Source organism: Drosophila yakuba, chromosome X (assembly GCF_016746365.2).
Source record: "Drosophila yakuba strain Tai18E2 chromosome X, Prin_Dyak_Tai18E2_2.1, whole genome shotgun sequence".
Taxonomy (NCBI): Eukaryota; Metazoa; Arthropoda; class Insecta; order Diptera; family Drosophilidae; genus Drosophila; species Drosophila yakuba.
In genome coordinates this window covers 19,904,198-19,920,730 of record NC_052526.2, presented here as the reverse complement: position 1 = coordinate 19,920,730, position 16,533 = coordinate 19,904,198, and the positions used below count along the sequence as shown (strand labels likewise).

Here is a 16,533-nt window from a genome sequence, read left to right as displayed (position 1 = left end):
TACAGTTCTGGAAGAACCCAAGAAATGCCAGAAGTGTCTGTTATAAAATAAAAATACGAATTTGGCCTGCTTTGGAACTGGTCTACAGACAGCTAGACCTCACACACACAGACCAGACAGAGGATTGCGAGATGTGGCCATTTCCGAGGAGCTACGCCCATGGGATGGAAAACTGTGTCATCCCGAAGTTTCCAGCGAGCGAGCGAGCGAGCGAGCAGCGGAGCATGCCGGTAATATATGTACATAATATATGCATAAATATGCTAAGCGTCCACGCAATGACCCAAAAGCCGCTGTCCTTGGGAGATGCGATCCGTCCGCTCGGAGTAGGAAAGAAATCAAAAATAACGAAAATAAAATCACAGAGATCACAGATCACAGATCAGGGAGTGGGGATCGGAGATCGGAGAATGGTGATGCGGCCAAACCAGACGAGCTGGGAAACTAGTTTAGGTTAGCGGCGTGTAGTGGCTAATTAAAAATACACTTTTACTCTCGCCCGCCGCCATGAAGGTGGTTCTTGGAAGCTCCGGCCAGCCAGCCAGTCTAAATCTGAAATTCAATTGGCAAATTAATTTGTAAACTAATCATGCTGGAATATCTCTGCTTCAGTGCGACTGGTTTCGGCCTGCAATTAGCGCGAGGGGAAAGACGAAGATATTAAGTATCCGCTCATCGGTTTGCCAACTCCCGCCCATATGCAAGATTTGTCGGCCTGGAGCAAAAAGTTGAGCAGTCGAAGATTTGGCAATTCAAGGTTTTTACTGCAACATGGGATCGATTCCAGTTCGAGTCCGGTTTATCAATGCGGTTACGAAATGAGCCACTCGGATTACACTTTTTGGGTCGTCGAATGCTGGCATTTAAATGCAGATGCGCCAAAATCGAGCCGAAATTAAATTCCCAAAGGGTTTCATGGACGCATTTGGCCTTTGAGAACCTCTTCCTTGGCATTTCGGGTTCGGGTTCGGGTTCGGTATCTTGCAGATACGAGTACTTGCGATCGGAGGCACGTACTACTGTTTACAGCTAAATCACCTGCCAGCATTTGATGCAGCAACAGCTGGCATTGGTGGCATAAATTATGGAAAAGACACATCGCTTAATTGCGCTTTCTATTTCCACGGCGGGTTCTGGTGATTTCACTTGCCCATAGACGCGCATTGAATGTAATTGACACTTGGAGGGGTAATTAAAACGCGACATGGGTGTACCTATTTTCAGAACCACGAACGTACTTTGTAAACTAACTAGTGTGGAGTCACTAAGAGAATTTCAGAAGCATTTCTTATGTACAAAAATAGTGCACTATTTTATTATTTTAGGCATTAACTAATAACTTGCAATTAACTATAACATCTGCAATCTTGCACAGGTGGCATCTGTGTACCTGTTTATTATAAATCTGTCTTATTATAAATCTATAAATTAAGACTCAGATACAAACATAAATATTCATTAGTTAATTTCCATAGTTAATAATGAGAACAGAAGTAATCGTGCAGTTATAGTGCAGAATAGTGCAGTTAATGAGCTTCATTACAATGTATATATCTCTTTTTACATATTAATATAAAAATTAAGTTTGAACCTCTGTCTACTTAAGATTTATAAATGTCATCCATTTATAAATAAATATAATAGTCGATTTTAACTCCATTTTAATAAAATGTGTAGAACTGCACACAAATGTGTTTCAGTGTAGGCGAAATGTAACTGTAACTTACAGTGTGCTGCTAAGCGCAGCAGTGCTGCCAGATCGTTGCGCTAGAGCATGGGAGCAGTGGAACTATCGCTGTCACGACAGCTGTTCACAGCTATCGTCATAGAGTATTAATAACTAATTCTTGTGTTTAACACTGTAATAATTAAGAATTCCGCTAAAGATCCTAGTTTTCCATACCCTTCAGGCATCTTTATAAACCAACCGCGTCCATTAACTCCTACGCGTGACAACAATTGTGCATGGTTTCTGGTCGTGGGCGACGTTCCATCTCTAGTTAGTCAAAACATTAAAGTCAGTCGCATTTTTACATTGTTGAAAAACTATGATTTAAGTACTTAAAAAAACAGCCGAGCAACGTGTAAAGAAAGTCAAGAGGTGGGTTGTTGTGCATTTTATCGTAAAATCACAAGAGCAATGCGAGAAGTGATTTGAAAAAGCTGCCAGTGCAAAAAGACGTCACAGTCAAATCGCTGGATTATTGATTTTTTTTTTGCCAAGCAAAGGAAAGTAAGGTGATGGTCACTCACTGGGTTTCCGGGGAATGAGCTCCACTTGGCGATAGGAAAACATATGCGGTGGGTGCGCCACGCCAAGTGAGCACCGAAGAACCACACAGCGCACCCACTTTCTTTGCTTCTGGCCAGCAGTTGGTGACATCATCAGAGCTACCAATATTGGCGACCATTAATCATGCATCCCCCTTGCAGAGAACTTGGCCCACCAGAGATCGAGAGCCCCGTACCGAAAGCCCACTCGAACAGCAAGTCCTAGCAGCTAATCCCCCTTGAAAAATGGATCGCAAGGCTGAGCTGGAACGCAAGAAGGCCAAGTTGGCCGCTCTGCGCGAGGAGAAGGATCGCCGGCGGCGCGAGAAGGAGATTAAGGACATGGAGGAGGCGGCCGGTCGCATTGGCGGCGGTGCAGGCATCGACAAGGATCAGCGCAAGTGGGTTTAATATCTTCTTCTCCCCGGAGTTGACTCATCACCGGCATCATCCGTCTTTCGTCCGCCTCTTTCAGGGATCTCGACGAAATGCTGTCATCGCTGGGCGTGGCCCCCGTCTCCGAGGTCCTTTCCTCACTCTCCTCCGTCAACTCGATGACCTCGGACAACTCCAACACACAGACCCCCGACGCCAGCCTCCAAGCCACCGTCAATGGCCAGAGGTGAGCTAGTTTATACCAAAGCCTTGTGGGTGAAATTGCCATCTTAAGCAGAAGTTCGCAGGAAATACTTGACATAGGTCATCTAGACATAAAGAAACGATTCGCTGAATATGGTTAGAAAATAACTCAAAACTGTGGTTTTAACATCAAAAATAGTCCAAATTTAAATTCTAATTAGAAAATATTTAATTGAAACAAGTTTTAACCATAAATATTAAGCTTGAGCCGTTTTTAAAATTCCAGTCGTCAATCAGTTGAGTACTGGTTTTGTTGTTACGATCAAAGCCTTTTTATATGGGGTAACATAGCTGTCCATTCAAATAATCTGTCCTCATTTTGCATTAAAACTTTTTCAACGAAGATAAACAATGTATACGATATAGGATATAGGATGCAGCAAAGGCTTACAAGCTTTTTATATAATTTCTAACTTATACCGATTTCTTGTGTGCACCCCCAGCGGCGGAAAGAAACAGCCCCTCAATCTGAGCGTCTACAATGTGCAGGCTACGAACATTCCACCAAAAGAGACGCTGGTCTACACGAAGCAGACCCAGACGACCAGTACCGGAGGCGGAAACGGCGATGGTGCGTATTGCCCCCGTGGCGGGGATCTGGTCTGGGCTCTACTGTAACCACTATCCATAGTTTGACTCCATCTTTCGCTACTGTTGCTGTTCTTATTCTTGGTCTCGTTGTTAACTGTGTTTGGCTTCCCTGCGCTCCCGTTCCCGTCCCCGACTCCATCTCCGTCCGTCGGAGGAGCTGTGCATCTCTCTCTCCCTCTCTCTCTCTCTCTCTCTGTCCATGTCTGTACTCCCAACTGTCCCTTTCTGTCTGGTGCTAGTTCATACCGCTGCATGCTGAACCGTTTCCGCGCTTTGTACCCCATCATGTGCCCCCAACTCCCGTCCCTCCCAGCAGAGAACACGCAAAGATGCAAACAGAAACCATAACCCATAGTGAAATAAAATAACAAATACAGTTCTTTCTTGCCACTCCTCGCCTCTGTCAGGATATATGGAGGACTGGTGGCGTCCACGTAAAGGTACTAATCTTAATTTTAAGCAAACTCCACACCTAATCACACATCAGCACACGAACTTTGTTGTGAGAAAAACGAAGCGGCATACACATGTGTGTAGAAAGAGGGCCATGTAAACCGCTCATAAGATTTAGTCAAAATTTCGCTGTAAGGCTGTGAAGGCAGAAGGACGCCAGCATCGCACAAGCGTAGACAATGCGGTGGACTATCTAACTCAACTGCCCAAATTAAGACAGCTTCTTTTTGCTTTGCCTCAACTCGATTCGGTTACAGCCGCGAAGAACAGTAGTGGCTGATCGATTGATCATCTTGTGAAAGCTTTCTCTTTATTTGCCCTTTCCGCTTTATTGGTTTATGTTTTCCTCAGTGCTGCTAAATTGGCCTATCTACCCCAGAATTTTTATTTGTCATTTCGTGACCCATATATGCAATATTCAGCACACTATCTGAACACTTCAATATGAACTTTTTTGAAATATTTATATCATTATTGTGCCTGTCCCCCCTTTTGAAGTGTAATTATTCATTAATATAGGTTGTAAATGGTACTGAAACGCAGTGTGTGATGTTTACCCCCTTTTAAACCCCTTTTTATAATTATTCGTTTACTTTTTGTCGCATTTTTGTAAAGGTTGTTGGTAGCACCAAGCTCCCTTGAATCATAAACACAAATTGGCCTTGCTTCGCTTCATTTACGCCGCAGTCTCGACTCATTACCACATAACTACCGCTGTCCAGCATCTATCAGTTATGCCACCCATCAAGCCACACGCTCCACATCCATCCATGTCCACATCCGAACCCATAGATCATTAGAGTGTACACTGTTCGAGCGCATTTAATAATTTGTCTATTTACTTTCTCTTTCTTCCCCCTTATCTGTTTTTGGCACGCACGCAAAAAAAACTGCAGCTCATGCTACGGATTATTATGGTGAGTAGTCCTCGTTGTATGCGTAATTCCGTACTTAGAACTTTTCAGCCTCCGTAGCGGTCTGTGTACCACCCGTAAAAAGCGTATCGTATGCCTATACCCGTAACCGTATATATATTACCTTAAATCTGAACCTCTCTATGCTGAACTTCTCTATATACTCGCATTATGTATTTGTGTAGTTTGCTCTATATCTATTCACAACACGATCTATGCTCCTCCTTAGAGTTTTTCTGACTTGCTTAGTGTACGCCTGATATCGTAATCCTATCCTAGAATATACATCTATGTCTATTTACTAGCCTTTCGTAGTTGCTTCTTCGATCTTCGTTTCCGATTTGGTCGTTTGATTTGCATCCCAACCGGGATTATATACATATATTTATAACTTTGTATACATTTTATATGATTTATATGACATTTGTTTCAATTAGCTCAAAAACTACCTGAAAACAGATAACAGATTCAGTTCGTATCAGACCTTATAGACCTTGTGTGAAAATCGTTTACATTGAATCGAAAATGAAAAACCAATTTGTAATCTCCACCCAATTTTTAAGTTCTTAATTCGTTTAAGTAGTTTTCGTAATCGCTTTAAGTTGAGTTTTAATATAATTTTTTTTTTAATTTATGTATAAACCATTATAAGTATGGAGGGTTTCTTATAAAACATTCTTGCGAAAGTTGTAACTTCGATTTTTTTAATTTTTTAGCATAACCGATCTATTACTTAAATATTTGAATTCGATTCCTCTTCCCAACAGTATTTTTAAGTCTATGCTAATCTCTAAGAATCAAGTACATAACACAAACATACACACGTATAAACGAATCTCCATCTGTAAGCACGAATAGCCTTTATATTAATATCGTTTTTATGATTGCGTATCAGATATATTAGCTAAACATCCTAAGTTGTATTATAAACACTTTCTCCTCCCCTCGCTACCTTTTGTGTTCCATCATATGAGCCAGGCTTGTGTGCTAATAGTACTTATACATATACCCTATATAATCATAATTATACATATTCGTGTGATAATTTCGCCAAGCAGCAAGAGTTGAGCACACTAAAAACCAACATTTTTCACTTCTTACCGTATGCATTTTGTTTAAACATTGACTATTGATCGATTTGTCGATTTAAATGGGCGGTATGCTAAAGCCAAAGTCATGATTTTTTTTCGTTTTGATTTGAAAAGTCACAAAATACCAAATACCAGCAATGTTTGTACAATATATTTATTTCTTTATATTTCTTCAAGATGAATACAATCTTAATCCGGGTTTAGAGTGGGAGGATGAATTCACAGGTAGGTACAGGCCAGCCGCCCGAACCAAAATATTGAACAGTGACGGAATCGACATGAAGCAAAATAGGAACGTTCCAATTCTCACTTTGCCAGCGAAACAAAATCAGAACTCAGAACAAAAGCACAGAAAAGCAAAGCGCGTTGAAATCGATCCTGTGAGGTGTCAGTGTTGGAAAGTGAATTAAACCGCAGACACACACGCGCCCTCACAACACTAAAAATAACGTTCCCGCGCCCCTCCTCGCTCTCTCTATTTCTATCTTTCTGACTCCTTCGCTCCTTCATCTCTGCTTGTGTACATCCTACATTTGCATGACCGGTGATGCGCCTGCATTGCCCGCCCCTCCTTGTGTGTCGTGTTGCTAATCCCAGTCATTCATCCTGAAACCCGAGATAACAATGTCCTAATCACTAACCAATCCACACAAGAAAACAACGAAAACGCAGCAGCGAAAGGATGCTAGGCTTGCTCCATTTCACTCACTCTCACGCAAACTCGACAGCGAGCGCCTCCATGCCTGTATCTCTCTCTCTCTCTCTCTTAGCTATTGATCCCGATAACCGATACCGTCTTCAATTACAGCACTATTACAGAATCGAAATCGATCAATCGGCCGTTAACTTTACCTGGTTTAATATATGTGTATTATATTTCTAGCATAAAACTAAATAATTTTAAGTGCAAGCAATTATAAATTGGGTGGAGAAAAATGCAAAAACGATGTACAATAGCGATAACGTTGATAGTGTTAATCGTAACAGAAGCAGAGCTAAACCACAGTAGGGAAATTGTAAATTTTTGATTTCAGTAATTGGCTTTGTATATTAACTACATACATAGGTAAAAAACAAAACTGAAAACTGAAAACCAAACACACCAAGCGCACACACTCGCATACTCACCTGTCCATGCTCTAACACTGTATATATCGATAACCAACTACAGTCTGATATATGCACCTGTGCGAGTGCCTTTAACAGTGTTTAACAGTTTATTAACAGCCATGCACCTGCCGCCACATCTTCCTGTTCTCTATCACTTTCTCTCTCTCTCTCCTCTGTCTATCCCTTTCCCCCGATTTGATGCACGCACGCACACACCCACACTCGAAAGAAGACGAGGACTGGCGAGAAGAATTAATGTGCTGCAATTCTCCTCTCTCTCTCTCTCTCTCTCTCTCTCGCTTTCCCCCTCACACTCTGAGCTTCACATAACCCCCCTGCCACCCCAAACCATGACACTATCCCATGCAATCCCTAAATTCGAAAATCCAAAACCACAATTCCGCCTCCAGGAGCCCCGAAAACAAAGCCAAATGTCTCAAAAAATTGCAGTTCCTTGCCAAGCAAAACGAAGACGAAGAAGAACGCATAATGAAAACGAATCAACTCGAAATCAAACTCAATATAAACTCAAATCAATTTAAATCAAATCGAATCGAATCGAATAGAATCAATCAGAGCCGAAAGTAGAATTGTTCCTGTTCTGTCGATTGTCATGTTCCTCTAGCTGTGTTAGTTTTATACCTTAAACAGTGCTTGCATTTGATGCCCAAGGAGACGACGAAGAGAGCTCCCTGCAGAACCTGGACAACGGATTCACCTCCAAGCTGCCCCCTGGCTATCTCACCCACGGCCTGCCCACCGTCAAGGACGTCGCCCCGGCCATCACGCCCCTCGAGATCAAGAAGGAGACCGAAGTGAAGAAGGAGGGTGAGTCACATCTATTCACTTTCTCTGGAGAAAGAATTCTTTAGCGAAGATCAGCTTCATATTTTTGGATAGGACAATGTGAAAGGCGGGTTTCAAGTCCCAAACTTACCGAAAAAGTCTTTCTTTCATAATATTAAATGGTTTTTTCTTTTCTCGACTAGAAATCATCAAAATGATGAATTGTCTCTTATCAATCCATGTTATAATTAAAGCTCAAATGTTAGTCCGTAAAATGCTAAAGAACTCGCGTACATGCACTGTTGGCAATGTAAAGTAACAAGCCCTCTCCCCATCTTACTCCCAGTCAACGAGCTGTCCGAGGAGCAGAAGCAGATGATCATACTGTCGGAGAACTTCCAGCGATTCGTGGTGCGCGCCGGTCGCGTCATCGAGCGGGCACTCTCGGAGAATGTGGACATCTACACGGACTACATCGGCGGCGGCGACAGCGAGGAGGCGAACGACGAGCGATCGCATGCGCGGCTCTCGTTGAACCGCGTCTTCTACGACGAGCGCTGGTCGAAGAACCGCTGCATCACCAGCATGGATTGGTCCACCCACTTTCCCGAGCTGGTGGTGGCCTCGTACCACAACAACGAGGAGAGTCCCAACGAGCCGGACGGCGTGGTAATGGTGTGGAACACCAAGTTCAAGAAGAGCACGCCCGAGGACGTCTTCCACTGTCAGAGCGCGGTGATGTCCACCTGCTTTGCCAAGTTCAATCCCAACCTGATCCTCGGCGGCACCTATTCGGGCCAGATTGTGCTGTGGGACAATCGCGTGCAGAAGCGCACGCCCATCCAGCGCACGCCCCTCAGTGCCGCCGCACACACGCATCCCGTCTACTGCCTCCAGATGGTGGGCACCCAGAACGCGCACAACGTCATCTCCATATCCTCGGACGGCAAGCTGTGCTCCTGGTCGCTGGACATGCTCTCGCAACCGCAGGACACGCTAGAGCTGCAGCAGCGCCAGTCGAAGGCCATTGCCATCACGTCGATGGCCTTCCCGGCCAACGAGATCAACAGCCTGGTGATGGGCAGCGAGGACGGCTACGTTTACTCCGCCTCGCGCCATGGCCTGCGCTCCGGGGTCAACGAGGTGTACGAACGCCATCTGGGCCCCATCACTGGCATATCCACGCATTACAACCAGCTGTCGCCGGACTTTGGCCACCTCTTCTTAACCTCGTCCATTGACTGGACCATCAAGCTCTGGTCGCTAAAGGTACGCAGTCGTCAGCTCATTGGTCTATTCTCAGAGAAATTTTATATGCCACATCTCTTTCAGGACACTAAGCCGCTGTACTCCTTTGAGGACAACTCGGACTACGTGATGGACGTCGCCTGGTCGCCCGTGCATCCTGCACTCTTCGCTGCCGTCGATGGCAGCGGCCGCCTGGACCTGTGGAACCTCAATCAAGACACCGAGGTGCCGACAGCCTCGATTGTCGTGGCGGGAGCACCAGCCCTGAACCGCGTCTCCTGGACCCCATCCGGCCTCCACGTCTGCATCGGCGACGAGGCCGGCAAACTGTACGTGTACGACGTGGCCGAGAACCTGGCGCAGCCATCGCGCGACGAATGGTCGCGTTTCAACACCCATCTTAACGAGATTAAGATGAACCAGAGCGACGAAGTCTAGGACGATAGTTGTTAGCTGGTAGTTGATAGTTGATACCATTTTTGCTATGCTTAACAGAGCGTCCTTGAATGAAATTTAATTTGTATTTTTGTATCTTTTGTGATCCCGCTGCTCCTTAGTTGTGTAAAAGCCCAGAACTCAAAACTCATCCGCTTTCCAAGTGCTCAGAGTTCCCTTGACCACATCCACTCCAAAGCCCCCCAAGAAAACAAGGGAAACTGCAACATTCTCTAGATAACCACAGTAACTGTATTAGAGGGTTTATTCAATGAAACTCGACGGAATATAGATATACATACATACATATATATGAAGAGCAGTGGAAGAAGAACTAGAAGTTTGTCTAACCGCATGTTTGATTGGTATATTCATTGTTTTCTTTACTCGATATTGGTTTCAATCCATAGCTATATCCCCAGTTCCGTTCTCACCTCCAATCGCAACCAAATTGGCGGGGGTTTGGACATTTTCTTATCGATTCCGATCCCTTCGAATTTGATTGGTGGTGGCAACGGAACTCCAAATAGGATTCATACTTTATTTTAAATTTGTGGAACTAACAAGATTGAAGAATGATCGTTTATTCGACTGTCGGGCAGGCTGAGAGCAACACATAAATAAATTAAATGCTACATATTATATACAACAACGTATTAAGCTTAAGCCTGAGGGGAAGTCAGACAGGAAATGAGGGCTCGGGATTGAAGGTACGAGCGCTGAAGAGGGAGCTACTTCCACTCAACTGAAAGAGCCCAAATGTAAATGTATTAGAGCGAAGCCTATTTAACGAGATTAAATAAACATAATATCTATATACACATACGAGAAGGAGATGTCTATTATTTGTCACGGATATAAAGTGTAAGTCCCTCAGAAAATCATTGTTTTGTAAAATTGAATTTACAAACATTTGGAAATGCTGTTTCCATGCAAATTGAATCAATTTTGAACTTCACTGGCATACAAAGCGCAACTAAAATTCCATTAAAACTCAGATGTTTGATCACACTTTACGTCAAGGTATTTTCGCGATCTCATCGGCAGGTTTTAATTAATTAATTCAAGAAATGTGCCGAATGAATCAGTTGCTTTGGAATTCAAGTGCAGCCCCATTAGAAGCGGAATTAAAAGCTCTCCCGCGAAAGTCGCGCTCACGAAAGCTTATACACCGAGAGAAAACAGATAGACTTCAAATGGGAAATGACAGGTAACTATGTCAGTGTGTTTTATAATACATAAGATCTATTATTAAAAAAAGAAAACTGTGGTTCCTTATAATAAAAATCTTTTAGCAAAGGGGTGTGTTCATACCCACCGCCGACCAATACATGATTGTATATTTTCTGTTAAGAAAACGTTTCATATAAGAATTTCTATTTCGAAAGTATTTTGAAAATATAAAAAATATAAACAAATTATATTCTCTCTATGCTGTTAAACATTGAAATTCAAATAAAAATCGAACGTTTTAAGAGCAAATAAGGCGTATATATATTCTAAACCAGAGAGCTGCCTTCAGATGCTAAACTAAATATGAGACCATCGGAAGAAGTCTTACTTTTCTCTGTGTGTAAAACTTGTGCTCTGCAACGAGCGCAATTCGGAGAGCGGAGAGCACGGAAAAGAGAACCGGGTGCAGTGCCTCCCAATCCGAATTATTCACCAAAAGCAGGCGGAGACGGCAAGACGTCGCAAGGAGAATTCGCAAATAAGTCCCAAAAGAAACGCCAATTTCTGCGAATTTGTCAACTGAAGAGCCCAAGGAATCTTCCAGCTGCATAATGGACTACAAAGTGAGTGGATTGTCAGGCTGAAGATGATGATTCCATTACTGCACTATTGCTTATTATTGATTTGCCACGGCGATGCGTCACTCGCTACACGGAGAGAAAAATGCATTTGGTTTCATGATTTCACATGCAGTTAAGAATTTGTTATTATCACCCTTCATTTGGAGGTATCAACTCTCCAAAACTTGTCTTTTGAAGAATGTTAAGAACTAACCACTGGGATTTCAATCTTCTAAGTGCGTCACTCGCTACACGTAGAGAAAAATGCATTTGGTTTGATGATTTCACACGCAGTTAAGAGTTTGTTATTATCACCCTTCATTTGGAGGTATCAACTTTCCAAAATTTGTCTTTTGAAGAAAGTTAAGAACTAACCACTGGGATTTCAATCTTCTAAGTGAAAACAAAAAAAAGTTTAAGAGGCAGCTATGGTAATGAACCCAGACCTTCCTAACTATGCGTGCTCCAGATATTATTTATGGATATTTGGAACATACATACAGCGATCATAGCAATCAGTATTCATTACATGATATTATTCAGCTGCAATATTAAAACTTCTTCTATGGAATTATATCTACCTTACCTCTTAATATACTTTATGTCAACTTTATTGTTCACTGTGCAGCCCGTGCCCACGGTTAAGGACGCAGCTCCCTTCGACGCCTCCCAGGATGCCCAGGTGCTGCGGGCGGCGATGAAGGGATTCGGCACCGACGAGCAGGAGATCATCGACGTGCTCGTCGGCAGGAGCAACCAGCAGAGGCAGACGATCAAGGCGGTTTACGAGGCGGAGTTTGAGCGCGATCTGGTGGACGATCTGAAGGATGAGCTGGGGGGCAAATTCGAGGACGTGATCGTGGGACTGATGATGCCTCCGGTGGAGTACCTGTGCAAGCAACTACACGCCTCCATGGCAGGCATCGGAACCGAGGAGGCAACGCTCGTCGAGATCCTGTGCACCAAAACCAACGAGGAGATGGCCCAAATCGTAGCCGTCTACGAGGAGCGCTACCAGCGCCCGCTGGCCGAGCAGATGTGCAGCGAGACCTCCGGCTTCTTCCGCCGCCTGCTCACTCTGATCGTGACCGGAGTCCGCGACGGACTTGACACGCCCGTCGACGCCGCCCAGGCCAAGGAGCAGGCCGCCCAGCTCTACTCCGCCGGCGAGGCCAAGCTGGGAACGGACGAGGAGGTCTTCAACCGGATCATGTCGCACGCTAGCTTCCCGCAGCTGCGACTCGTCTTCGAGGAGTACAAGGAGCTCTCCGGGCAGACCATCGAGCAGGCCATCAAGCACGAGATGTCCGACGAGCTGCACGAGGCCATGATGGCCATAGGTCAGTATATTTATCAATTTATTACTAGATATTGCAACTTAAACTTGCTAAAGAACTGGCGGTTTAATCAAGTCTCCTGCTCGTTTAATCATAGCTCCTTAACCTTTCAGTTGAGTGCGTCCAGTCACCGGCGGCCTTCTTCGCCAATCGCCTGTACAAGGCCATGAATGGTGCCGGCACCGATGACGCCACGCTCATCCGCATCATCGTCAGCCGCTCGGAGATCGACCTGGAGACCATTAAGCAGGAGTTCGAGCGGATCTACAACCGTACGCTGCACAGCGCCGTGGAGGTAAGTGAATCTCGCGAGGATCGCGAGTGCTTCGCACATGGTTAACGCATCCCTTTCCCCTTTTCTTCACGTACTCGTCGGTATTTGTTGCGGTGTTTGTGTTGTCCTAGGACGTAAGTATTGGCTACGCCATTGGTGAAACGGATCGGTATCAAGTGCTCCTTTTACGCTACATATGCTGCCAAAATCCCCACAAAATTATTCCTAAGGACTCACCAAATTATTCCTAAAGCAAACTGGCTATTGAAAATACTGGCTATTTTTCAAAATCTCATTGGCTTGCGAAAATGTATTCTTAGACAATGTAGTAACTGTAGTGTAGAGGGCATAGTATAAGCCATAACTTTGATCTCGCTTCAATACGTTCCTTTTCTTACATTCCAGGCGGAGACTTCTGGTGACTACAAGCGGGCCCTGACTGCTCTACTTGGATCCGCCTAGATGCGAGGATGTGGCAGCTGGTCCGTCCCATATTGTATTCGTGTTAATAGCATTACTCGTAGTGTGCCTTTTAGGAAAATCGCTTTTAATGTCGTCTGCGCATGCGCACACTGTTGGCAATAAATAAACGCATATAGTAGCAGCAGTTATAATCAATACGAAGAATCTCTGTTCATGGTGCCCTGGTAGGTGGAGGTAAAATTCCAGTCGAAAGGCTTGAACTCTGCTCGTTGCTGGAAAACATAATTCAATTATTAAGACGAGCTATGTACATGGCATGGTGAAAAGCTTCTAAACGAATTAACAACTGTAAAATGGATACGAACAACAAAACTTCTAACTCTTAGCTTTGTAATCACCCGAATGATTATGAAAAAATGCGGCAAGTAGCTGGTAAATCTCCACTGGTAAATCTCCACTCTCCACTAGCCTAAAAAATTTAACAGTTAAAGTCAATCAAGAGGAAACAGTGTGAATATTTCCCAAAGACGCTGACACTTATAGAGCCATTGGTCATCTTTTAACATAGCACCCTAACTAACGAAATTGTCGCCAACTTTAAAATATATGGCGTTAATGTTCTACAAGTACATAACCCAAGACCTAGGAGTAATCTACTATCTGACCATCGACTAACGAGATAAAAAGCTCTAGCATAGAAGCATACATAATTATTTTTTTAATAAAGCTTTGTCATTTTGAGTTGTACCATCTATTTGAACAGTCGATCGTTTTAATTATTCGCATTAGATCTATACATTTAAATATAAGAAAAATTCATATGTACATAGGATATGAGTATGGATGCACATCGTAGCCTCCTACCGTCTCGACCTAAGGCAATTTGATAACTCGCGCGTCCCAATGATCAACAGCCTATCTGTATACACTGTGGAGGAAATCACACGACAAGTTACAAAGGTTGCCAGTGGTACCAGGAGTATTTTCGAAGTGACGACAGACATCGAGAACGCAGTACACATTCTACACCGTCTGAGCCTGAGTCATGCCCCAGAAGTTATGGCATTGTACTAAGAAGAGAGGCCAGAGAACTAATCAGAACTAAAAGACTTCGTCGAAGAAGAGCAATTCGAACTCAGAATCCATGGGACAGAATCTTGTGGAACCGAGCAGCAAAGCAACTCAAAATCATTTTTAGGAAACTCAGAAGTGATTTCTTTGAGCAAAAATTATCCTCCATTGACTACACCGTTGATGCAAACTACTCCCTGTGGAAGTGCACAAAAGCGTACGTTGTCCAGGCGGGGAAATTGCAAAAACTGAAGTGGAACAGGCTAATGCATTCGGCCACCACCTAGAGGATCGCTTCACTCCTTATGACTTCGCCACGACAGAGCAGATAAGAGAGACTTACCAGTACCTACAAATGCCATTGCAGATGTCCTGGCCTATTAAGCCAATAAGGATAGAAGAAATATCTCAAATAATCAAATTACTGCCGAAACATAAAGCTCCAGGATTTGACAGGATTTGCCATGCCACGCTAAAGGTTTTACCTATAATAGCAATAATCTATATAGCACTAATTTTCAATGCTGTTTAAGGGTCCAAGTGTCCCCAAGACAGTGGAAACTGGCTGTTATTCTGTTTTTATTTTATACACAAACCTGGGAAACCAGAAGCTGATCCTGAGTCGTATCGGCCTATAAGCATCTAAGCCTCCCTTTCTAAATTATGGGAGAGACTAATGCCAATCGGATCAACGACATTATAGTATCTTGCCGTAATATCAATTTGGATTTCGAAAGGGACACGGCACTATAGAACAGGTCCACAGACTGGTGAAACATATATTACAGGCTTTTGACGACTGCGGGTACTCCAACGCTGTCTTGTTCGATTATTATGCAAGATAAATCCGCCTCCTACCTGCGCCCTACTTCTGTATTTTAAAGTCATATCTGGAAGGACGAGAATTTAAAATCACAGTGAGAAATAACAACTCTTCTATATATCCAATGAGAGCTGGAGCCCCACAGGGCAGTGTTCTTGGACCGCTACTATCCTCCTTGTACACTGCTGATATCCCTTGCCCGAACTTCGAACACATGGAAGCAACCAACAAGGCTCTTATGGCAACCTATGCAGATGACATCGCAGTTGTGTATAACTCTAGGGACAGCAGACTACAAGAATATATTAATGCTCTGGCAGCCTGGTGTAAACGGTGGAACCAAAAAATAAACGCACTGAAAACAACAAATCCATGTTTTACATTGAAAACGCTCATCCCAAACACACCTCCAATCCGACTAGAAGAAGTTACCCTGAACCAAACACAGTAAAGAATTGTGGTCACAGATCAAAACAGCTGAGATGGCTCATGAATAGAAGGAGCACTCTTTCGCTAAAAAAGGAACATTGTCTATCTGCACCACATATCATATGATTTAATTTGCTGCATAAAAACATTTATCATGTTGAATATTTATGGTTAATTTCCATCTAATAACTAAACTACATTTTGGAGATAGAATTCATTTATTCTTGGTGTCATGCATTGGACTTTACATCTTTCTAACTCTTGGCCATGTTATCGTTTTTTATAATTCAAAACTTATATCCATTGCGTTTTCAAATAATTCCCAACTTGTTATGGTTTCATTTTCATTATATGTCCCCTTTGAGAGCCCATAAACTAGACGGGAAGTTCCGTGGATTCAGTGGAAGTAATTGCTTAAATCTGCGTTGGTGCTGGCGATTTATTTTTAGATGCGTCCAGGATGTTGTGAACCAAGGACCGAAATAAGAATAGCATTCAATATGTAATATTAAAGTTAAGGATACTCTCGCAATGAATCATCTGAATTCTGAATTGCGAATTCATTCGCTGTCGCCAGCGATGAGTTCCAGTTCTCATTCACTTCGATTGAATGAGATGAATAGTTTGAAGATGCCTAACATATCCGTAAATCTCCAGACGAGGCACAAATAAATCTTAGGCAAAAATAAAAATGAGAACCCCCCGTTATCAACCCATTGAAAAGGCACTTTCGGTTTGAATGCTGTAAAAAATATACATATACAAATATATACAGGACTGGGTCTCTATATATATCATGTATTCTCATGTATATATCAGTTTATTTAGTCTTCTTCAAAAGTTCT

General features: G+C 43.3%; 2 protein-coding genes and 1 long non-coding RNA gene across 45 annotated transcripts; 2 read left to right on the top strand and 1 right to left on the bottom strand.

Annotated features, from left to right (window-relative positions):
* Nucleotides 1-1,840: 1,840 nt before the first annotated feature.
* LOC6526057 (cytoplasmic dynein 1 intermediate chain) lies at nucleotides 1,841-10,369 on the top strand. 42 transcript variants are annotated; one of them, XM_039374299.1, is made up of 10 exons: nucleotides 1,845-2,101; nucleotides 2,434-2,672; nucleotides 2,747-2,893; nucleotides 3,354-3,481; nucleotides 3,879-3,941; nucleotides 4,818-4,871; nucleotides 6,137-6,184; nucleotides 7,721-7,897; nucleotides 8,202-9,124; nucleotides 9,188-10,369. In XM_039374299.1, exons 2-10 carry the CDS (start codon nucleotides 2,518-2,520, stop codon nucleotides 9,539-9,541), a joined length of 2,049 nt encoding a protein of 682 aa, XP_039230233.1. In that variant the 5' UTR covers nucleotides 1,845-2,101; nucleotides 2,434-2,517; the 3' UTR covers nucleotides 9,542-10,369. The 42 variants fall into 42 exon arrangements, with proteins under 42 accessions (XP_015046626.1, XP_039230233.1, XP_039230244.1 ...); XM_039374310.2 differs by having other exon boundaries at nucleotides 1,846-2,101; nucleotides 4,827-4,871; XM_039374306.2 differs by having other exon boundaries at nucleotides 1,846-2,101; nucleotides 4,821-4,871.
* An 809-nt stretch (nucleotides 10,370-11,178) lies between these two features.
* LOC6526056 (annexin B10) lies at nucleotides 11,179-13,560 on the top strand. Of its 2 annotated transcripts, XM_015191129.2 has the most exons (5): nucleotides 11,179-11,334; nucleotides 11,960-12,671; nucleotides 12,782-12,963; nucleotides 13,074-13,076; nucleotides 13,348-13,560. In XM_015191129.2, the coding sequence occupies exons 1-5, from the start codon at nucleotides 11,323-11,325 to the stop codon at nucleotides 13,402-13,404; spliced, it is 966 nt and encodes a 321-aa protein (XP_015046615.1). In that variant the 5' UTR covers nucleotides 11,179-11,322; the 3' UTR covers nucleotides 13,405-13,560. The 2 variants fall into 2 exon arrangements, with proteins under 2 accessions (XP_015046615.1, XP_002101873.1); XM_002101837.3 differs by lacking the exon at nucleotides 13,074-13,076.
* Nucleotides 13,469-15,921, bottom strand: LOC120321536. The gene is made up of 2 exons (XR_005561179.2): nucleotides 14,780-15,921; nucleotides 13,469-13,637 (listed from the first exon to the last, which is right to left on the bottom strand). It is a non-coding gene; the product is annotated as an uncharacterized LOC120321536 (long non-coding RNA).
* Nucleotides 15,922-16,533: the final 612 nt, after the last annotated feature.

Coding starts and splice junctions, on each gene's coding strand:
- LOC6526057 (XM_039374299.1), top strand. CDS start 2,518: ATGGATCGCAAGGCTGAGCTGGAACGCAAGAAGGCCAAGTTGGCCGCT. Junction 2,673..2,746: donor ATCGACAAGGATCAGCGCAA/GTGGGTTTAATA, acceptor CGCCTCTTTCAG/GGATCTCGACGAAATGCTGT. Junction 3,482..3,878: donor CGGAGGCGGAAACGGCGATG/GTGCGTATTGCC, acceptor TAACAAATACAG/TTCTTTCTTGCCACTCCTCG.
- LOC6526056 (XM_015191129.2), top strand. Junction 12,672..12,781: donor CGAGGCCATGATGGCCATAG/GTCAGTATATTT, acceptor TTAACCTTTCAG/TTGAGTGCGTCCAGTCACCG.